The 25416-nt window shown below is 39.0% G+C and overlaps 1 protein-coding gene across 2 annotated transcripts in view; it reads right to left on the reverse strand.

The window, feature by feature from the left end:
- The window catches only part of GNPAT (glyceronephosphate O-acyltransferase), a 119028-nt gene that overhangs the window by 15634 nt on the left and 77978 nt on the right, over positions 1–25416 (reverse strand). For both annotated transcript variants that reach the window (XM_040429352.1, XM_040429351.1), the window contains one exon: positions 3825–3965. In XM_040429352.1, coding sequence (XP_040285286.1) covers positions 3825–3965 — 141 coding nt within the window. The remainder of the gene's footprint in view (positions 1–3824; positions 3966–25416) is intronic.

A 25416-nucleotide genomic window follows, 5' to 3' on the forward strand; every position in this document is an offset into this window, starting at 1 on the left:
CGTTGGGGGTCCGACACCCGGCACCCCAATTGATCAGCTTCCCAGCAGCAGCCAACTCCATGCCAGGTTAGTCTAGCCCATCTTAGCGCCATTTCAAGTGTTGGAACCCCAGTGATCTGTTATGGATGACCTATCTTCAGAATACTGTACTGTATCATCAATATCTATAAATGGAAAACCCCTTTAAAGGAAGCTTGTCAGCACATTTATCCCTTTTTAACAGTTCCCATAGTGCTGTAGCCGCAACACAGATGATTAAAACGGTACCTTTATATGCTTTTGTGGACTTGTAAAACTGCCAAAAACGAACTCTGATGCACATGTCAGCCAAGGAAGTCAGCGCGCAGGAGCGGGATCTCACTGAGGGGGAGAGAAAACAAATGGGCGGGCAGAGGAAGAGGCTGGGCGGGGATAAGAGCCGAAGAGGCAGAGCTGCCTGGGCACCAACGCGGTGGACGCCGTCCCTGGGCACTTGCGAGCCCTCATTTACATATGCATCATAGTTCGTTTTTGGCAGTTTTACAAGTCCACAAAAGCATATAAAGGTACCGTTTTAATCATCTGTGTTGCGGCTACAGCGCTATGGGAACTGTTAAAAAGGGGTAAATGTGCTGACAGACTCCATTTAAATTACCACAATTTTGGTTTCCTCAGTTATGTTGATTCACTCTAAGGCACGTATGAACTTTGCACACCTTGAATTTATAGAGGCGTTACGCATCTAAGGTCCGACCTTAGTTAAAAAAAATTTACACTGTAATGCAAAATTGCATGAGTGTGGGTGGCATTTTCACCAAATATTATGTTGTCTATATATGGGTATAGGGGTTTAATATTTTTTTTAAAGGGGTTGTCTCACTTCAACAAAAATGGCATTTATCATGTAGAGAAAGTAAATATAAGTGACTTAGTAATATATTGTCGGAAAATGCAAATGTGATCGCACACTACATCCAGCACTCTGCCCTCCATGCTGGATGAGACATTGGTTTATATTTTGGCCAAAGCATAGTAAGCCACTCACCGCGTCAAGGTCGTCTCATGAGTGGTCCCTAACTCTTGTTCCTACCTGTTCATGGGCCATGACAGCCACATAAAATCCAGGGAATGCAGGTCAGCATGCAAGCCAAGTACACTTTGCTTGTAACCCCGTCCGGTGCCATTACAGCTTTCATCGGATCCAGGGATGCAAGTACCAACATGCATGCTGAACCCACCATATACTTCTCCTGGAGCCAGATGGCTAATGGTAGGTTCTATACAAGCAGACTCAGTTTTATACTGACTTTAAAACCAGCCTCAAGGACAGATTAACTGGTCAGGTGTGCAATGACTCCAAGGAGATCGCCACGCCTCCAATATATACTACAAAGAAAAAAATAAGGGGTTGGGTCAGCACAACCTGCCTGTAGGTGCAGATCACTATGGCGAAATACATATATAAACGGAAAATGCAAATGTGATCGCACAATACATCCAGCACTCTGCCCTCCATGCTGGATGAGACATTGGTTTATATTTTGGCCAAAGCATAGTAAGCCACTCACCGCGTCAAGGTCGTCTCATGAGTGGTCCCTAACTCTTGTTCCTACCTGTTCATGGGCCATGACAGCCACATAAAATCCAGGGAATGCAGGTCAGCATGCAAGCCAAGTACACTTTGCTTGTAACCCCGTCCGGTGCCATTACAGCTTTCATCGGATCCAGGGATGCAAGTACCAACATGCATGCTGAACCCACCATATACTTCTCCTGGAGCCAGATGGCTAATGGTAGGTTCTATACAAGCAGACTCAGTTTTATACTGACTTTAAAACCAGCCTCAAGGACAGATTAACTGGTCAGGTGTGCAATGACTCCAAGGAGATCGCCACGCCTCCAATATATACTACAAAGAAAAAAATAAGGGGTTGGGTCAGCACAACCTGCCTGTAGGTGCAGATCACTATGGCGAAATACATATATAAACGGAAAATGCAAATGTGATCGCACACTACATCCAGCACTCTGCCCTCCATGCTGGATGAGACATTGGTTTATATTTTGGCCAAAGCATAGTAAGCCACTCACCGCGTCAAGGTCGTCTCATGAGTGGTCCCTAACTCTTGTTCCTACCTGTTCATGGGCCATGACAGCCACATAAAATCCAGGGAATGCAGGTCAGCATGCAAGCCAAGTACACTTTGCTTGTAACCCCGTCCGGTGCCATTACAGCTTTCATCGGATCCAGGGATGCAAGTACCAACATGCATGCTGAACCCACCATCTACTTCTCCTGGAGCCAGATGGCTGTCATGGCCCATGAACAGGTAGGAACAAGAGTTAGGGACCACTCATGAGACGACCTTGACGCGGTGAGTGGCTTACTATGCTTTGGCCAAAATATAAACCAATGTCTCATCCAGCATGGAGGGCAGAGTGCTGGATGTAGTGTGCGATCACATTTGCATTTTCCGTTTATATATGTATTTCGCCATAGTGATCTGCACCTACAGGCAGGTTGTGCTGACCCAACCCCTTATTTTTTTCTTTGTAGTATATATTGGAGGCGTGGCGATCTCCTTGGAGTCATTGCACACCTGACCAGTTAATCTGTCCTTGAGGCTGGTTTTAAAGTCAGTATAAAACTGAGTCTGCTTGTATAGAACCTACCATTAGCCATCTGGCTCCAGGAGAAGTATATGGTGGGTTCAGCATGCATGTTGGTACTTGCATCCCTGGATCCGATGAAAGCTGTAATGGCACCGGACGGGGTTACAAGCAAAGTGTACTTGGCTTGCATGCTGACCTGCATTCCCTGGATTTTATGTGGCTGTCATGGCCCATGAACAGGTAGGAACAAGAGTTAGGGACCACTCATGAGACGACCTTGACGCGGTGAGTGGCTTACTATGCTTTGGCCAAAATATAAACCAATGTCTCATCCAGCATGGAGGGCAGAGTGCTGGATGTAGTGTGCGATCACATTTGCATTTTCCGTTTATATATGTATTTCGCCATAGTGATCTGCACCTACAGGCAGGTTGTGCTGACCCAACCCCTTATTTTTTTCTTAGTAATATATTGTGATTGTCCATATTGTCTCCTTTGCTGGCTGGATTCAATTTTCCATCACATTATACACTGCTCGTCTCTATGGTTATGACCAGCGGTGGTCGTGCTTGTACACTATAGGAAAAAGTGCCAGCCTCTTTGGTGACAGAGACCGGAAGTGTGCACATAGGCATGTACGCACAGCAGCTCCTGTCCCTGCCACCTTGCATCTAGGCTGCAAACAAGCAGTGTATAATGTGATGGAAAAATGAATCAAGACAGCAAAGGAGGCAATATGGATAATAACAATACATTAGTAAGTGCTTTGTATTAACTTTCTCTACATGGTAAATGTCATTTGCTGAGGTGAGACAACCCCTTTAATTAATTATTATTCAATATTTTAAAGCTCCATTAATTCCATACTTACCAACATTTGTGTTAGTAAATTGAGGGCATTTTAGTCAAGCCACCCCCCATGGAACCACCCAAACAGCCATTTATGAGCAAGGTTTACATAGGCCTCATCCATTTTTGGGCCAGGCCAAGCCAAATATGTTGGGATTGTCTCTGAAAATTCAGGACAATCCTGACAAATTCAGGACTGTTGACAACTATGTGATTCCAGGGCACTGCACATATGAAAAATGGTTTCAGCACATCACATGAGACAAAAAACATACAATAAACGTGACTAAATAAATACAGAGAGAGGTGGGACCATCTGGTCTCCATCTTTGATATATGTTGAGTGCGGATATATTTTATAATGGGTACTAAAGTCAACATACCTGGTAACCTTCTAAGAAAGGCTGAAACATTTTATATAAGAACATGGCTGTACCCTCTCCATTCTTAGTAATGACAATTTCAAGCGGCGTCAGATGAACTATATCACACTTTGACAGCAGGAAACTGCCTTCTTCAAAATCCTGAAAAAGGAAAAATGGCTTTTAACAGACAGAATTTTGTGCCATATACTTGTAGACATGATATAGGATTCTGGCATCACTCTGCAGAAATGGAGTTTGATCATGGGTTACATAGATTTCAGGGAGACTTATACAGTAGTGCAGCGCTTGTGGGGGCGGCACGTGACTGGGATTCAGAGAACACCAGAGAGAATCCCTGTCTCATTGTAAAATAATACTAATAACACTTTTTAGTAGGATAGGGTATTTTAAGGACCATGAAAGGTCAGCACTTGTGTGAAGTGTCAATTTTGACAGTTCTTGAGACAATAGTATTTGGGAAGGTTAGGAATCCTCCTTTTCAGCATATTATTATTAGCTTTACAAATAAGGAATACTTAGAAAATCATGATGTAAGGGGTTTTACTTGTTAAACCATATATGTCTGTTAGAATGGTAAATTTAGGATACAATGTAACTCTATGGAGAGTCAACCTATAAAAAGGCTTTGTCTCATGACATTGGCAGAGCATTCTTTGACAAGACACCTGTTGCTCTCTACACACACAGATTCACACATACACATTACTTTAAGGGAATTACTTTTTCAATCATTTTAAATTAGTTTATTGCTTGCTTGTTATCTTTCGTTATTCATCTGCTGTACATTATTTTTTCTCTTCCTAAACTTTGTAAGCATTTGTTTTTATGCGAATTAAATCCTTTTAACTTTTATCTTTCATCAAGAACTCTCCATATTTTGTTGGCTCCTTCTGAAGCATTTCTTACAAAATTAAGAAATGCTGGATGATATTTAACAAATGGCGAGCCAGCATCAGATTTTTTTTCTGATTTTCCTTCAGTTTGAAAAGGGGGGGTCTACTAAGTAATTATTATTACAAGCTTCAGGAAATCAACAAAAAACTAACTTATACAAGAAGGAGTGAGCCATACATCTGTTGCACGTGTTCAAAGTGTCACTTCCCAGACGTATTACAGACGGAGGCCTGTGAAGAAACTACACAGGGATCCTTCCATAGACTGTGAAACAAGACGTGAAGGGGACATCGAGGACATTGTACCTGAGTAAGTAATGGAATTTCTTGATTGTTATTCTGATAAAAGTAAATTGGAGTTTAGAGTTGTGAATAGTCATACTAATGCACAACTATGGGCAAGTTTATATAGTCAATGTGAAGAGGAGAACAAAAGAATTGATGAAAAGTTGTTATGTATAGATAAATTACAGAAGAAACTTAGAAATGTGTTACATATGGTCAAAATATTCAATACATTAGTTCTTGAAGACAGGCAGCCACAGAATCAGACACATAGTATATGTGTGAATAATAAAGATACACATAATACTGACACACAAGAACATTTAGAGGAGGTTGATTTTAATGAGTGTCTAAATTGTCACATTTTGGCACAACACATAGAAGATCTGGAAGATCAGATGGAAACTAGGACACAGCTAATATCAAAATTACGCCACAGTATGAAAACTGTTTCTGTTCTTACAAAAAGTGGAAAAGATACGGGTGCGTCCTACCTTCCAGATACTAGTCCAGCTGATGTAGATGAAGACATAGAGGCTGAGGAAATCAAGGAGGAAATTACATGATAGGGCCGCCAAACTAAATTTAAAAATACATGATGAGTTAATGAAAATTACTAAAGATATCCCAACTTATAATGATAAGATGGATGCATTTCACAATGCTGATATCTTTGAATCTAATACTGATAAGTTTAACCTTAATAATGAGCAGAAAAATAAAGTATTTAAAGTATGGATTCCTTCACATATGGCAAGGAGATTAGAGACCATACCAAGAACAAATGATGAGCGTGAAATAATACATAGTTCCCCAGCAGATCGATTAAGGCAACTACTTTTATTTACTACTGGAGAAACTACTCCTACATTTGAAATCCTTGACATGTTAAAGCCAACTTTACAGGATGATCCATTTGCATTCTTAATAAAATTTGAACAGGCTTATAGAATGGTCATGGAAATTGAGGATGATTCTGAACCCACCTCAATGATAAAGTCATTTGTAAAAAGATTCAAATACCTTGATCCAGTCTCCAGGGAGTTAGCATTAGGAAAGCTTAGTTTACAAGAGGCAGCAACATTTATTGATCAGATTAGGAGATCGATGAAACAAAGTAGTGTTAAGGCCAAAGTTGTTGCTGTCCAAAAAAAGGATGAAAAACAGGTAACTAATTCAAGTCATCTTAAATCAAACCCTCCCATGAAAGGGGAATATTCCAAACAGAAAGGAAAGGTGTCATTTCACAGAGGACAAGTTACTTGTTATTGTGGGAAAATAGGACATTTAAAATGGCAATGTAGGAAATTCTTTAGTGAGACACAAAATTCAGGGAAAGAAAATGGTTTTGTGCCAACAGCTCCTTCTCCAGAGCAGTATCAGTCACAGTCACCGTATGCACCTAATACGACAAATTAGAGAATTAACATTGAATAACACAATGTACAAGGGGAAAACTTATGGTGATAAGATTGAGGGGACAACTGGTTTGTTACCTTTCCCATGACTAGGACGAACTATGACCTCTCGTCCTTTGGAACTAGTAGCTCCAGTTTCATTAGATGAGTGTGGGAGACCTTTTGTAAGGGGATCTTTACAGGGTAAAGAGGTTACATTTCTCATTGACACAGGAGCTCAATTAAGTGTGACTAACCAGGATTGACCTCCAAATGCACCTGTTTGTACAATTGTTGGTTTTAGTGGAAAGAGTGGTACTAAAGTGATTTTAGCTCAGAATGTAGGTTTGGAAATACCTGGCTATCTGAAAACTGAAATTGACATTTGGCATAGTACTAACTCTGAAAACATCATAGGAACTGACATCATGAAAAAATGGGGTTGGGTCATTGACTTAGGGAATAAGGTGATCTGGAAAGATGTTGATGGATCTAAACCTGTAGTCATTGATCCCACTGAATACAGTCATGTTGGGACTGTTAACTTAACAGAAGTTGTTTCTTCAGAACATTTGTGGCCAGATACTGGTGATGATGAAGTTTTAAAAGGAATTGTACAATGTACTCCTTCTTTGTGGGCACAATTCAGAAATGAGGTGGGCACAATGAAGGAAGTGCTTGTAAATGTAGAGGGGAGAGATCCTCCTCCCCAAAAGCAGTACAAATTGGCACCTGAATCAATTGGTCCCATGTCTAAAATCATACAGGAACTGCTTGATCAGGGTGTCATTAGAAAAGCTAATTCAGTAACGAACAATCCTTTGTGGTGTACCGTAAAGCCATACCGAATGTTATTGGACCTAAGACTACTGAATAAGTATACTCCAAATGTGGCACCCATTGTTGCAGATACTCATGACCTGATGGCACGACTGAATGCTAAGGCAAAGTTTTTCTCTGTTTTAGACATCAGTAATGGTTTTTTCAGCATTTCTCTTGCAAAAAGTTGTCAATACAAGTTTGCATTTTCTTTCATGGATGATCAATATGTATTTTTCAGATTGCCTCAAGGAGCTCATTTATCACCTAGCATATTTCATCAGGCAGTTGCAAAGGTATTGTCCAAATTTTCAAGACCCGATTGTCTGTTGCAATATGTTGATGATATTCTTTTAGCCACTGAGGATAAAGAGTTGCATTTGTCTCTCTTAGCAGAATTGTTTTCATTGTTGCATGAAGCAGGTTTGAAATTGAATACCCAAAAAGTCAAGTTGTTGCAAAATGAAGTGAGATATCTTGGAGTGTTAATCAGTCCAGGAAAGAGACAGCCTCTTCAAGAAAGGATTGAAGCTATTGCTTCTCTTCCCATTTCAACATCACACAAGGCTCTAAGACATTTCTTGGGTCTGGTAAACTTTTCCAGAGAATTCATAGAAGGCTTTGCAGAAAAAGCTAAACCTCTTTATGATCTCTTGAAAAATAATGATGATGACTCTTTTGGACCATGGGAAGAGGAACAACAGAAGGCATTTGAACTTTTAAAGCGAAGTATGCAAAACTCTCCAGCATTGTCAACAGCTATGCCTCTGGCACCTTTTGCTTTGCAGGTTCATACCTCAGACACGGCTGTGTCAGCTGTACTCTTGCAGTTGCAAGGGGGAGAATGGCGGATTTTGGGCTATTTCTCCAAGCTTCTCACACCTGTGGATAAATGGTTTGAAACTTGTGCAAAACATTTGGTGGGTGTTCATTTTGCTGTCAAGGCAATAGAACACATAGTTGGATTTAACAAAATCATTCTGCAGACTTCTCACTCCACATTAAAACTTCTCCTTGAGAAAAACATCCCGGGTGTGTCACATCAAAGATTTGCACATTGGTTGTTGTCTTTATCATCAAAGCAAATTGAGATTGATCACAAAGCCAAGTATGTACTTCCTCAACTAATGCAGTATGAAGGAAAAAGTGCATGAATGCTTAGAGACATTTTGTGAACCAAATTCATCTCTTTTTAGAAGAGATGCAGAGAACGTTGATGAACCAGTGTTCGTAGACGGCTCCAGATTCTGGTCAGAGGGAAAATACTATTCAGGTTATGCTATCTGGTATCCTGAGAGGAGATATGCAATTCAGCATAGGCTACCAGGACACTATTCAGCTCAGAGAGCAGAGTTAGAAGATGTCAAGACAGTACTGACAATTGATGAGAAAGAAAACAGGAGTCCCTTGGTTATTTATAGTGACAGCTCATATGTCGTGAGATCACTGACAGACTATTTACCAGTGTGGGAGAAAAGAGGTTTTGTAGATTCCTCTAACAAGGTCCTGGTTCATAGTGATACACTCAAGGAAGTGTTCAAGTTGGCTACTAAAAATCAAAATGGGTATGCTATAGTCAAAGTTCCCGCACATAAAAAAGGCAAACATGAGCTAGTTATTGGAAACAATACAGTAGATGCATTGGCTAAGGAAGCAGCTAGGACAGGAAGGTTGGAGGGAGAAACTGAATCTTTGAAAGCTTTACCAGTTAGGAAAACAGACACGCATTTGCCTTCCTTTGCAGAAGAACAAGCGAAGGATTCGTCCATTGCTACTTCTCAGGTTGATCCAAAACCTCCCTTTGTTTGTGAAAACGGGGTTTTGTGTCATGACTGTAAAGGGGAATTGTGTCCTGTTGTCCCAAAACACTTACAAATTGAATTCACCAAATACAATCATGAGAGTTTAGGTCATTTGGGTCAGGAAAAATTGTTAGGAGTTCTCAAAGGGAAATTTTACTGGGACAAAATGGAGAAGACTGTCCAAGATGTTGTTCAGTCATGTCTCATTTGTGCTCAAGTCAACCCGCGACCTAAAGGACAAAAGCCTCCACTTTTACGAATTGCACCTGCAGATGGTCCTTGGTCTACATTACAGATAGACTACATAGGTCCTCTACCTTCAGGTAAACATGGACTGAGGTATGCATTAGTGGTGGGTGGATGTATTTTCAAAATGGGTAGAGATCTTACCTGTCAGGAAGGATGATGCTCTGTCTACAGCAAGGGCATTGATGAATCATGTGTTTTGTACTTGGGGGATCCCAAGAATGATTACATCTGACAGAGGAAGTCATTTTACAGGTAAAATTATGCAAACAGTTTGTGCTATTCTAGGCGTAAAACAACAGTTCCATGTATCGTATCACCCACAATCTGCAGGCATTGTGAAAAGATTGAACAGAACAATTAAGACAAGGATTGCAAAAATGTTATTAGACAAAGGGAATACATGGGTTGATGCAGTACCCTTTGTATTGATGAGTATAAGAGGAACTGTTTCCTCTACGACACAATATACTCCATTTGAATTGATGACGGGAAGAACAATGCCATTAATTTTCCCAAACGAACTATTCTTGTCTACTCCTCAAAAAGATGCAGTAGCAAGGTCCAGGTGGTTACAGTTATTACAAGAGAATTTAAGTACAATTCTTCCATATGCTGCATCCAAAATGCAACGCATGATCCCACCTCACTCTTCTAAATTTGTGAAAGGTACTTTTGTAATGATTAAGACCTTCAGGAAGAGTGGACCTTGGGAAAGTAATTGGGAAGGTCCCTTTGAAATCATTGATACTATGGTACAAGTAATGATTTTGGTTCAAAGAGCACCGAATGCTTTAAAGAATACTCGCAGACAACATAAATTGTGGGTACATGTTGATCAATGTAAATTGTATGTACCAAAATAATGATACTGCTTTTCTTCATTAGGGAATGAAATTCTTCATGGAATATGCATTCTACAACGGAAAAAGATGTCTTCAGAAAAACTGTTTCATGATGAGAATGTCATTGTTGATGATGATGTTCACAACTACGTTCGCAGAATTGTTTCATGATAAAAAGAGTGACCATGATAGAGAGACTTCAATCCTTGCACGAAGGAGAAGAGGATTTCATCTTGAGGATTTTCCGGAAGAACAAATTCAAGATAATTCCAGAGACATTTCCGGAAGTCTTTGCATGGGTTATGGCGTTAACTGTTGTATTGAATTACACTTCAGACATGATACACACATTGAATTACATGCAACAGCAGGACCCAAAAAAAAGTTCACTCAATTACAAGGAACATTCACACATAACAATAGAACAGGTACATGGGAGTGTACATCGATAGAGTATCGTGATAAAAGGAAATGAGTCAGCTACATGGTCTGGAGACCTCACAAATGATAAGATATCATTAGGAAAAGTGGAAAAATCTCGAGAGGAAATTTGGTTTCAAACCCAGAATTATGTAAAAATCATGGATTCATCAATATTTCCCATAACAGGAAACGTTGATGAAGATTGGGTGGAAAATTGGAGATTCCAAATAATTAGGGAACCTGTTGAAGTTAATATAACCATAAATGTCAGAGGTACAAATGTTATTAATCCTGAAGTTCAAATCGCTCCAACATTGGTCAATATTCAGGAAGGAACAGATCCATTATATTTAAAGTGCAACACAAGATTGGAGATTCCATCTGAATCAGTGGTAACTTGGACAAAAGGAGAGGTATTTTTAGGTAGTTTCTCTAATGGTCCAACTAACATGATTCATAAAGGTCAATCTGGGAATGTGAAATGGTTTGATAAAAAGTTCATATTTTATCAAGACCATCCATCTTCCAAAGATTCAGGAATTTATCAGTGTTGCATATTAACTATAAATAATCATAAACAATGTGAAACTGTAAAGGTCACTGTGTGGTCACCTACAGAAAATATTTGTACCAAGGTTAAATTTGAACCATCTAGTCCTTTCCAGATTAATCACTTCCAGTCGAAGTCTCTTTTGAGAAATGGTAAATATGTCACCATAATGTGGACATTTAATATATCAGACTGGAAAATATCATCAAAGTATCCTCAATGTGGAAAGCATCTTGCTCACATGGAGGAAGGTTTAGAACGATGGTTTAAGAAGAGTATTTCCAAACAAACTAGAACTAAAAGAGGTATAGTAGAGGGTATTTTAGGAGGAATAGGTACCTTTGGAAGCTTGGTCAATACAATGAATATAAATTCATTACAATTAAAAACCATAGGTTATCTGGGAAAGAAAGGAATTAAAAGTACAGAAAAGTCTAAATCAGCTTTTGGAAAAAATTATTGTTAATTCTGTAGTTGTATTAGGATCTTCTGTTTCGCATCTTCAAGATGTTACTTTAAGTTTGATCCGAAGTGAACAAGAGTCAGTGCATGTATAGAAATCCAAATAGAATATTCTACGAATTTAAAAATGATGGCTCAGGCTTTACAAAGTGGAATTACTCCACTTGATATACTGGAAAATTTACCTATGAAATATAATTATAGTATGAGACATGTAGATTTATGGGTAAATAAGTGGTTAGGATGTAATGAGAACACATGTACAGCGAACTCATTGATCCCAGTAGCTGGAAGCGAACAAATGGTCGTTCCAATAATTGATTTAGGAATTCCTGTGAGTGAAACACAGTTGATTTATTATCAATTGCAATATACTGAATTTGCATATGATAGTTCTCATATAGAACAATTGGATCTTTCTTCATGTCTACACTTTGTTTCTAAAATAATCTGTTTACCGGAGCAAGATAAGGCGATTTATCATTCTTGTTTCCATAATACGGGGCGTGGCCGAGCCAGCATGGAGTGAGGAAGTAGGATTGCAGTGCTCCTACAAAATCCTGTGAAATATCCTTTTTACACCTGGCATAATCGGGGTTTCTTGAGCTCATTCATTATATGTTGGATCCCTCCATACTTGGGGACACTCTGCCCGGTGCTGGATTGCTGAGTTTTGGCTGTGGCGCTGTGGATGCCGACGGATTGAGGGAGAGGAGCGGAGGGACGCAAACTGAGCAGAGTGTGGAGTGAGGCAGGGGCACGATCCGCCGCAAGGTACACAGCGCAGGTACGGCTTGCTGAAAGTTGCTAACAACTTACCTTGGACTGCTGCCGATACCTGCTGGAGTCTTGAGCCCGACGACAGAGGCGGGAAGAAGCCGCGCGGTGGGCGCCATCTTGCCGTTAAGTGTATGTGCAGCGGCGCTCCTCTCTGCCCCAGCAAACGGAGTGGATCAGCGAAACGCTCTGTATTTCCCTACTTCCACTATTATCCTGAAGTCCTGCAGTGGTGATCCTGTTAGGAGCCCTTATATATGAAAGCTGCAGAGTTCACCGCAGTTTATATGAAAGTTTAATGGTGGTGCTGGTGTACTTATCCCCCTCCCCCCTGAGGAATGTAAAGATATCTGGCAGTCTACTTGGCTGTGTGGCAGGACTTGCTGAATTTAATAAAGCCTTATCTTGATTTGCTGCATGAGTGACAAAACCCAGCAGATCTTTAAAGTGTCTGTGGACTATTTCTATTGGCCGCAAAACTTCTTCTGTGGCTCCATCATCTGTTAAACGATTCATGGACGCCATGAGTCAAACTGAACAGGAAAGTGAGGGGTCTCCTGTCCCTGGTTCCTCTGCTGAAGCCTCTCAAATTATGAAAGCTATAGCTGCCTGTCAAGCTGCTCTTACATCAAAGATAGACCATTTACAGTCTGACCTTAGCTGTTTGCGACACTATTTTGACAAAATATGTGAAAGAACATCTGCAGTGGAGCAAAGAGTGAGTGATGTGGAAGATGCGTCCAGAGCAGCTGGAAATGACACCAGGCAGCTGCTGCAACAGGTACTGATGCTGCAAGCCAGGGCGGAGGACGCTGAGAACCACAATAGACGTAACAACGTCCGTATCCTGGGCTTACCGGAGCGAGCGGAGGGGTCTACCCCAGAAATTTTTGCGGAACAGCTCATAAAAGAAGTGTTACATCCCATCTCACTTTCCAGTTGCTTTGTTATAGAAAGGGCACATCGGATTCCAACCAGGCCCTTACCGCCGGGATCCCCTGCTAGACCTTTCATCATGAAGATCCTGAACTACAGGGACGCTATTTTGCTAGCTGCTCGGCAGAAGGGGAATGTCAGCTATGAGAATGTCCGTTTGTCCTTTTACCCAGACTTTACTGCAGAGGTCCAGAAGAAAAGGAAGCAGTTTACTGAGGTCCGAGCGCGGCTGAGGGACAAAAATGTGAAATATGCCATGATCTACCCTTCTCGCTTGAGGGTGCAGGATGGTGAAACAGTCAGTTTTTTTAGTACTCCTGAAGAGGCTACTGAATGGATTGAGAGAAATCTAAATGCAAAGCCTCACCGCTGATAGTTTATACTATAGTGATGGCAGCTGGAGCAAATAATACCTGATTAAATGTTAAATTGTTTTGCTGACAAGGTGGTTGGGGGAGGGGGGGAATATCTGGTTTAAATGCACCATTATTACTCCTGTTAGAATCCCTGTTCTTTGACTTTGTCTATTGATCTGATGTTTAACCCCATATTGGTATGCTGGGTGGCAACACCCTGTTTGATTATGCACTGTTGTGGGTAGACGTATATACTTGCTTCCTATCACCAACGTACCTATATGGTATATATGTTCTAATGAGTTAGGGTAGGTTATCGTACCCAGGAGTTGCTAGTTTGGGGTGTCAGGCTCAACCATGTTAGGAAGGTTTGGGCAGGGTGGGTTAGGGAGGTTGGGAATGGGTGGGTTGAAGAGGGTTTCTCTGTTGAGGGGTTCTTTGATGTGGATTGTATGTGTGCGTGAATGTGCCTTCATTGGTCGGAAACTATGGAGATGTTATTTTTGGAAGAATAAATGGCGGTAATTAAGCTAAGTAGTAAGAGGGTATATGCTTCGTCAAACTAAAAGTGACAGGTACCACGCCCCCTTTTATACAGATAACCCCGCCCCTTTTATATTGATTGATATTGTTTGATATAAAATTTATAGTGTTTGATATAAAGTTTATATCGCTTGATATTGCTTGATATAAACTTTATATCGCTTGATATTAATTTTATATCGCTTGATATTGCTTGATATATATAGTATTCGTCCATTAAGGTCTTACCACTTCTGACAGCTTCTTACTACAGATGGCAACATCCTCCAAGACATTCTTCTCAGATTACTGTTAGGGGCTAAAACAGGAAGTTGAGCTTTTTGACAGACGCAGGACAGCTTACTACAGATGGTGAAATCTAATGTCCGGCAGTTACAAATTAAAAATAAATAAATTTGATATTTTGGCTATGCCCATTTATAACAGTTGATAAGTTTTTGATATAAAATTAAGATTTGGGCATAAAAAGGCCTATAATAAACATATAAATTCTTATAAAACATAATCTAACTATTTGTAAAACAGCAACTAATTAATGTGCTAATAGTTCCAACATGTTGTGGTTTACAACAGGACCCCAGCCTATATAAACATGACACATTCGGGGCATGGTTAGCACAGAGATACGTATGCACATCCAGGCATAGGTCCCTAAGACATTCAGCTGTTTTAGACTTTTCTACAGACGTGCTCATTAAAACGTCTGGACATTCCACAGGCTGTATTCTTGTAATCGCGACGTTTCTAATGCATAGGTTACCCTATCTATCTAAATTCTATCTATCAATTTATCTACCTATCTATCCTTATATCTATCTAGCTATCAATTATCTATCTATCTTTCTATCTACCTAGCTATAGTCTATCTTTCCATCTGTTATCTATCTATCTATCTATCCATTTATCTATCAATCAATTTTTATCCAGACAACTGTATATCTATCTATCTATCTATCTATCCATCTATCTGTTATCTATCCAACTATCTGTTATCTATCTATGTATCTATACATCCATATACCCCATCTATCTAAATTCTATCTATCCTTCTATCTATCATCTAGCTATCAATTATCTATCTATCTCTCTATCTACTTATCTATAGTCTAGCTAGCCATCTACCGGTTTTCTATCTATCTATCAATTTATCTACAGCTCTATCCTTCTATCTATCAATTATCTATCTTTCTACCTATCTATAGTATATCTTTCCATCTATCTGTTAGCTATCTATCTATCCCTTTATCTATATATTTATCTATGTTTCTATACATCCATATACCTCATCTATCTAAATTCTATCAATTTATCTATCTATATTTCTATCTACGTATCTATGTATCAATTACCTATCTAGCTATCTATTCTGTCTATCTACAGACATGTCAGGACATGTCCTAATATAAAGTCTATACATATATCTATCCATCTATCTGTTATCTATCTATGTAGCTAAACAACCATATACCCCATCTATCTAAAATGTATCTATCAATTTATCTTTCTATTTATCTATCTATCTCATATCTATCTATCTCATATCTATCTATCTATCTTTCTATCTACCTAACTATAGTCTATCTTTCCATCTATCTGTTATCTATCTATCTTTCCATTTATCGATCTATGTATCTATACATCCATATACCCCATCTATCTAAATTCTAATCTATCCTTCTATCTATCAACTATCTATATATCTATCTATCTATCTTTCTATCTACCTATCTATAGTCTATCTATCCATCTACCTGTTTTCTATCTATCAATTATCTATCTATCTATCTACTTATCTGTAGTCTAGCTTTCCAGCTATCTATATTTATAGTGCTTGATATTAAATGTTATATTGCTTGATATTAAATTTATATTGCTTGATATAAAATTGATATACTGTTGTGCACTGTCACAGATGTCCTAAGACATATCCTACACAACCAACCCCCCAACACTCTGTGTCAATACACACCTCAGTATTTCTCTGTGCCAACCATCCCCACCACTCTGTGGCAATACACACCGCAATGTTGCAAAATTGTATTCATTTAAAATGTTTACACAATACAAAATTTCAAAAATGTTGTACAATATGCTGTAAAAATGTCAAAATGATCAATTTATCCGTATATCTATCACAATCTAACGTTTCAATAGATAAATATTTTATCTATTTATCTATCAATCTATCTAACAATTTATCCATTTATCTATCTTTCTAGCTATTTCTAACCATATAGCTACTATAACACGGCTATCTGTCAAACATCTATCTATTTACATTTCTAGCTATCAAACATCTATTTATCTTTCTATCTAACTGGCTGTGTCACGAGTTGGAGGTCCCAGGAGAGACCACTGCGTCGTCAAGCAATAAACGCAAATCAGGTACAGACACATAAGAGTTTATTGCACAAACAAAAATATGGGAAGGCAGCACAGACAAAACAAGAGCTCTATGTACCGTCAGCACAGTGGGAGAAAACCCCCACTGCGCCACTGTCTAGTAATACTCCAGAGGGGCGTGACTAAGCAACTCCTGGTATTCACTAGAGCCCTAGATAGTGAGGGTTAGACTTTGCCGCAGGAAGTTGCCAGGGTCCACTCTGGAGCGTGAACTAGACAGTGACAGCAGGAGCGAATGGACAACAGGTACCAGAAGGTACCGACGGCACATAGGCAAACATAACAGACAGGTAAATACAAAACAGGGCAAATAATAACACAAGCAGGAGTTCATGCAAGGGAGCAGGAGTGGCAATGAGCAGAGAAGGACTTGCTCCACCAGTAGTAAACTGCATGGCCTTGTCATGCCACTCTGCTGCAAAGGCTTGCTGAACACAGACATATGAATACAAAACAGGGGAACTAATAATACGAGCAGGAGTTCACGCAAGGGAGCAGGAGTGGCAATGAGCAGAGAAGGACTTGCTCCACCAGTAGTAAACTGCATGGCCTTGTCATGCCACTCTGCTACAAAGGCTTGCTGAACACAGACATCAGAATAAACACAAAGTAACTAAAACATAACAGGCAGAACAGATAACAGACAGACGACGTTAATGAACAAGTAGGGAAACCCACAGAGCACAGACAGACACGGATCCCATGGGTCAGCAGCATGGGAGAGAGAGTACAAACCAGGAGCAGAGCAGGACAAGACAACACACACCAGGAGAGCTGACACAGAACTGAGGAAACCTCAGCCTTATATACAGGTTCCATGGGTGCAGCAAAGAGACCACACCCATGGAGAAGACAGAGGATTAACTCCTAATAGGCACACAGGGGAGTTAACCCATACAGAACCACAAATAACACAAAGGAACAGAACTTCAGCGAGGAGCGCCAAACGAGCAAGAACGGAAGGTCACAGTCAAAGGTAACGACTGTGACAGGCTGTCTTTCTTTCTATCTATTATTTATCTTTCTATCTATCTATCTATCTATCTATCTATCTATCCATTTTATCTATTTATCTAGCTGCTAATATCTATCTAACGTCCAATCTTTCTATCTATTTTCCTATCAATCTATCCATTTATCTAACAATTTATCCATTTATCTATCTATCTTTCTATCTATTTCTAACCATCTAGCTACTATAACACGGCTATCTATCAAACATCTATTTACCTTTCTATCAAACATCTATCTATTTACCTTTCTATCTATCAAACATCTATTTATCTTTCTATCTATCTAACTGGCATTCGTTCTCTCTTTATTTATATCTATTATCCATCTTTCTATCTTTCTAGCTATTTATCTAATAATTTATCCATAGCTACCACATAGCTATTTATCTAATTATCTACCAATCTATTTTATCTATTTATCTAGCTTCTAATATCTATCTAACGTCCAATCTTTCGATCTATTTTCCTATCAATCTAGCCATTTATCTAACAATGTATCCATTTATCTGTCTTTCTATCTATCTTTCTATCAATTTTTGTATCTATCCAGCTATCTAACAATTTATCCATTTATCTATCTATGATCAATTTATCCGTTTTTCTGTGCCAATATAGACAGACAAACCCCAACACTCTGTCAATACACACAGCAATGTTGCAAAGTTGTATTCATTTGAAATGTATACACAATTCAAAATTTCAAAGTGTTGTACAATATGCTGTAAAAATGTCAAAATGATCAATTTATTCATATAGCTATCTATCTTTCTATCCTTCTATCAATCTATCTATTTATCTTTCTATCTAACCGTCTATCTTGCCACGATCTTTCTAGCTATCACATATCTATTTATCTTTCAATTTATCTATCAACAATCTATCTAAATATCTGCCAATTTATTTATCTAGCTTCTAATATCTAGCTTACAGCCTATCTTTCTATCAATCTATCTATATATCGACCTATCTATTTTAGCTGTCTTTCTATCTATCTATCTTTCTATTATATATCGTTCCATTATCTTTCTATCACATATCTATTTATCGATCTATCAATTTATCTATCCATTTATCTTTATATCTATCATGCCATTAAGCTGTCTATATATCTACCTATCTTTCCACTTTCTATCTATCCATAGATAGGGTTTTACGGGACGCCGATCCGGGTGATTTCATACAATTGCGTTTAGACGGCGGCGAGACGTTTGATTCGATTTTTTCTAATTGGTATTCTAGAGATGGATTTAGAGTCGAAACATTTTGGACAATATCGCTAACGCTTTACAGACTAACGCGGAGTGCATAGCCGGTAATACACTTAAACTAGTTGTCATCATTGTCAGGTGTCGCCGTGGTGGTGCCAGAAGACGTTTGGGCGGTGTCGCGTATAGTCGGATTATTGATCGTAAAAAACAACATTTATACGATTTTAATAATTACGATAATAACGTCTGTCTGTCCGCTAGTGTTTACGCTATTTTGGAGGGTGCTGCTTTGAGCGACGTCGCCTTGTTAGAGAAAGCTCAACAACTGCATAGAGACTTACAAATACCCGAGGGGTATTTGAAGCGTCGTAGCGTCCGGCATTGTGAGCTATAAACGTGTAACCCGAAAACTTACCGTCGGCAATAAATCGCACAAAGTCAAGCGTACAGGATTTTCCGCTAAAATGCAAGGAGTTGGGGCCGTATAGTGTGGTTGCGTAAATGAAATTGGGTATATGCAAGCCTGTTTCTTGCATGCATTCAAAATCGTAAAAGATATACTTGTCAGTCATTTTTCGGGGTTGTATGGCTGCATGTAACAAACATGGTCGTCAAATTTGTCAACCTGCCCGCCGTAGATGGTGCATTTTAAACCGTTACATTTGTGCTCATCGCCACAGTCTATATATTTGTAACAAAATCCGCAAAAAGTTTTTTTCTTACAAAGAGCTTTATCAATAAGTGACAGGTTTCTATATTTGGGCTCTGGCACGCTTTACAAAACTGCATACACCCGTGTCGATATTTATGTTTTCTATACAGTGCTACAAACGTCGCAAAAATAATCGAAACCGAAAAAAAAAATAATAATTAAACATCACAATTAAAATTTTGTACCACAATAGGGGTCAGGGGCATTATTATCACACAGCCCGCACAGCTAAAGAAAAGACCGTCTATATATTGCACCATGAAAAGCATTATTATGGCATAAAAAATCTAAAAGCCTTTATCGGTTTCGATTATTTTTGCGACGTTTGTTGCACTGTATACAAACATAAATATCGACACGGGTGTATGCAGTTTTGTAAAGCGTGCCAGAGCCCAAATATAGAAACCTGTCACTTATTGATAAAGCTCTTTGTAAGAAAAAAACTTTTTGCGGATTTTGTTACAAATATATAGACTGTGGCGATGAGCACAAATGTAACGGTTTAAAATGCACCATCTGCGGCGGGCAGGTTGACAAATTTGACGACCATGTTTGTTACATGCAGCCATACAACCCCGAAAAATGACTGACAAGTATATCTTTTACGATTTTGAATGCATGCAAGAAACAGGCTTGCATATACCCAATTTCCTTTACGCAACCACACTATACGGCCCCAACTCCTTGCATTTTAGCGGAAAATCCTGTACGCTTGACTTTGTGCGATTTATTGCCGACGGTAAGTTTTCGGGTTACACGTTTATAGCTCACAATGCCGGACGCTACGACGCTTCAAATACCCCTCGGGTATTTGTAAGTCTCTATGCAGTTGTTGAGCTTTCTCTAACAAGGCGACGTCGCTCAAAGCAGCACCCTCCAAAATAGCGTAAACACTAGCGGACAGACAGACGTTATTATCGTAATTATTAAAATCGTATAAATGTTGTTTTTTACGATCAATAATCCGACTATACGCGACACCGCCCAAACGTCTTCTGGCACCACCACGGCGACACCTGACAATGATGACAACTAGTTTAAGTGTATTACCGGCTATGCACTCCGCGTTAGTCTGTAAAGCGTTAGCGATATTGTCCAAAATGTTTCGACTCTAAATCCATCTCTAGAATACCAATTAGAAAAAATCGAATCAAACGTCTCGCCGCCGTCTAAACGCAATTGTATGAAATCACCCGGATCGGCGTCCCGTAAAACCCTATCTATGGATAGATAGAAAGTGGAAAGATAGGTAGATATATAGACAGCTTAATGGCATGATAGATATAAAGATAAATGGATAGATAAATTGATAGATCGATAAATAGATATGTGATAGAAAGATAATGGAACGATATATAATAGAAAGATAGATAGATAGAAAGACAGCTAAAATAGATAGGTCGATATATAGATAGATTGATAGAAAGATAGGCTGTAAGCTAGATATTAGAAGCTAGATAAATAAATTGGCAGATATTTAGATAGATTGTTGATAGATAAATTGAAAGATAAATAGATATGTGATAGCTAGAAAGATCGTGGCAAGATAGACGGTTAGATAGAAAGATAAATAGATAGATTGATAGAAGGATAGAAAGATAGATAGCTATATGGATAAATTGATCATTTTGACATTTTTACAGCATATTGTACAACACTTTGAAATTTTGAATTGTGTATACATTTCAAATGAATACAACTTTGCAACATTGCTGTGTGTATTGACAGAGTGTTGGGGTTTGTCTGTCTATATTGGCACAGAAAAACGGATAAATTGATCATAGATAGATAAATTGTTAGATAGCTGGATAGATACAAAAATTGATAGAAAGATAGATAGAAAGACAGATAAATGGATACATTGTTAGATAAATGGCTAGATTGATAGGAAAATAGATCGAAAGATTGGACGTTAGATAGATATTAGAAGCTAGATAAATAGATAGATAAAATAGATTGGTAGATAATTAGATAAATAGCTATGTGGTAGCTATGGATAAATTGTTAGATAAATAGCTAGAAAGATAGAAAGATGGATAATAGATATAAATAAAGAAAGAACGAATGCCAGTTAGATAGATAGAAAGATAAATAGATGTTTGATAGATAGAAAGGTAAATAGATAGATGTTTGATAGAAAGGTAAATAGATAGATGTTTGATAGAAAGGTAAATAGATGTTTGATAGATAGCCGTGTTATAGTAGCTAGATGGTTAGAAATAGATAGAAAGATAGATAGATAAATGGATAAATTGTTAGATAAATGGATAGATTGATAGGAAAATAGATAATATCACAGAGTTATATAGCTACCTATTAAAAAATAACTTTTATTCAGTAATAATAAAAGAGCATCATTCCAATTCTTTCTATGATATTGGTTAGTATGCCAGATGTGATTACAGGCAGACCTATCCTGTACATTAGGGTAAAAAGGTTCAATTGATATAGGAGAAGGTAGAGCGTCAACACTTACGTTTGGATGATATATGCAAGTGTGGAGGATTCAATATCCTGGAGGATATGTGATGACTACCCCTTTACTTACCCCTAACATGACCCTAATGCTCACTCAAATTCCTCAGGTAGGCTGCTGGTAAATAGGACAAGAGGGATTGTCCTGTTGATGGTGACTTCCGATAGGGAATGTCCAAGGAAGAAGTGTCCCGACGCGTTTCCCCAAACACGAAAGTTTGGTTCGTCAGGGGACTATGATGATGATCCGTAGCCGAAGGATGGTGGCTATACGTTCTGGCGGTACCAGAGGCTGATGATACGCAACCTCTACTGTCTTCTGGCAGAGTTTAAATAGCAGGCCTTTTGGCGCCATCTGTATAGTAACGCCCCCCCTCCTCGGTGGGTGTGTTGGTGTGCCGATGTCCTTATTGGTGCATGAGCGCTGTCCCTCACGCAGTATAGCACACCTCCACTAATAGTCTGCTTCAATGGGATAGCTACCATCCAGTGAGCCTTAAACAAGGTATTCCCAGAGGCCAATATCTGCGGATGAAAAGGAATTGTTCATCACATACCTCTTTTTACAAACAATCCGCAGATTTACGTGGCAGATTTCAAGAACGGGGCTATCCCGACCAGATACTAAGGGCGGCATTTCAGCATGCCGACCAAAGAGATAGGCATTCGTTACTTGTTAAAAAGGTCCCCCAATGTCAGACTGACACCAAAACCAGGATTATTGGCACATTTGACAAGCAGAGTCAGAGGGTAAGAAATATCCTGAATAACAACTGGGGTATTCTACTCTCTGATCCTGATATAACTGAGTTTCTATCAACTACCCCCACCATCACATATAGACGCGGTAGGTCACTACGGGATAGACTAACACATAGTCACTATCAAAAACCACCTAGTGACCCTACTTGGCTGGGAAACAGACCCCCAGGAACTTTTAGATGTGGCAACAACTGTGTGTGTTGCCCATTTATATATAAATCTAACTCCTTCTCTAGTACAAGCACGGGCAGAGTATATCGAAACTATGATTTCGCTAACTGCCGCACCCAAGGAGTAGTATACATGTGTTCCTGTACCTGCCCATTAAACTATATTGGGAAAACCAAGCGCGAATTTAGAAGAAGAGTATGTGAACATCTGGGGGATATCAGGAATAAACGTGAAAAACCAATAGCACGTCATGTAAATGAATGTCACAATGGGGATGCAAAAACCCTGAAATTTCAAGTGGTGGAGGTGGTAAAGCAATCACCTAGGGGTGGAGACTGGGACAACAGAATCTTAAGAAAGGAGGCCCAGTGGATCTATAGGCTTAAAACCACCCATCCCTTGGGATTGAATGAACAAATCTCATACACTTGCTTTATCTGAATCAGTTTCCCCCCCCCCCCTCTGTCTTTTCAGTTATGCCTCTATGCTCTCTGTACCATAGACATAGGATCCATTAATAAACTATATATGACTATGAATCCAGTTATTATCAGAGCCAGAATAGGCTCAAATAGTCTAAAGACACCTTACTACTAATTACCAATTTCCAAATTATCGAGTAAATATTGAATCCAATACATTTCTCTGTACTGGCCTCTAGTTGCAGAGTCTCTACTTATAGTTTAGATAAGATAATAACATTCCGATACCCAAGCGTCCGTGTGAAGAAGGAGGATCAGTGGTGGGCTGTGCGTGTCATACATATGGCACGCATATGCGTTCCACAGACAGGAAACCATGACCATGAGACGACTAGGGCTCCCGATCATGTGACCGGATATGACGCAGAGCATCGGAGAGACAGAGGATAGCGAGGCCGGCTAGAGGTGTGCTATACTGCGTGAGGGACAGCGCTCATGCACCAATAAGGACATCGGCACACCAACACACCCACCGAGGAGGGGGGGCGTTACTATACAGATGGCGCCAAAAGGCCTGCTATTTAAACTCTGCCAGAAGACAGTAGAGGTTGCGTATCATCAGCCTCTGGTACCGCCAGAACGTATAGCCACCATCCTTCGGCTACGGATCATCATCATAGTCCCCTGACGAACCAAGCTTTCGTGCTTGGGGAAACGCGTCGGGACACTTCTTCCTTGGACATTCCCTATCGGAAGTCACCATCAACAGGACAATCCCTCTTGTCCTATTTACCAGCAGCCTACCTGAGGAATTTGAGTGAGCATTAGGGTCATGTTAGGGGTAAGTAAAGGGGTAGTCATCACATATCCTCCAGGATATTGAATCCTCCACACTTGCATATATCATCCAAACGTAAGTGTTGACGCTCTACCTTCTCCTATATCAATTGAACCTTTTTACCCTAATGTACAGGATAGGTCTGCCTGTAATCACATCTGGCATACTAACCAATATCATAGAAAGAATTGGAATGATGCTCTTTTATTATTACTGAATAAAAGTTATTTTTTAATAGGTAGCTATATAACTCTGTGATATTGTTATTGATGATAGCGTACCACCAATATATGACACTCTGTGATTGTAGGAAAATAGATAGAAAGATTGGACGTTAGATAGATATTAGCAGCTAGATAAATAGATAAAATGGATAGATAGATAGAAAGATAAATAATAGATAGAAAGATAGAAAGACAGCCAGTTAGATAGAAAGATAAATAGATGTTTGATAGCTAGAAATGTAAATAGATAGATGTTTGATAGATAGCCGTGTTATAGTAGCTATATGGTTAGAAATAGCTAGAAAGATAGATAAATTGTTAGATAGACTGATAGATAGATAAATAGATAAAATATTTATCTATTGAAACGTTAGATTGTGATAGATAGATATACGGATAAATTGATCATTTTGACATTTTTACACCATATTGTACAACATTTTTGAAATTTTGTATTGTGTAAACATTTTAAATGAATACAACTTTGCAACATTGCGGTGTGTATTGCCACAGAGTGGTGGGGATGGTTGGCACAGAGAAATACTGAGGTGTGTATTGACACAGAGTGTTGGGGGGTTGGTTGTGTAGGATATGTCTTAGGACATCTGTGACAGTGCACAACAGTATATCAATTTTATATCAAGCAATATAAATTTAATATCAAGCAGTATAACATTTAATATCAAGCACTATAAATATAGATAGCTGGAAAGCTAGACTACAGATAAGTAGATAGATAGATAGATAATTGATAGATAGAAAACAGGTAGATGGATAGATAGACTATAGATAGGTAGATAGAAAGATAGCTAGATAGATATATAGTTAGTTGATAGATAGAAGGATAGATAGAATTTAGATAGATGGGGTATATGGATGTATAGATACATAGATAGATAACAGATAGATGGATAGCTTGATAGTTGGATAGATAAATGGATAGATAGACTATAGATGGGTAGATAGAAAGCTAGATAGATAGATAGTTGATAGATAGATAGTTGATAGATAGATAGTTGATAGATAG

This window comes from Bufo bufo, chromosome 4 (genome assembly GCF_905171765.1).
Source record: "Bufo bufo chromosome 4, aBufBuf1.1, whole genome shotgun sequence".
In the NCBI taxonomy this organism is placed as follows: domain Eukaryota; kingdom Metazoa; phylum Chordata; class Amphibia; order Anura; family Bufonidae; genus Bufo; species Bufo bufo.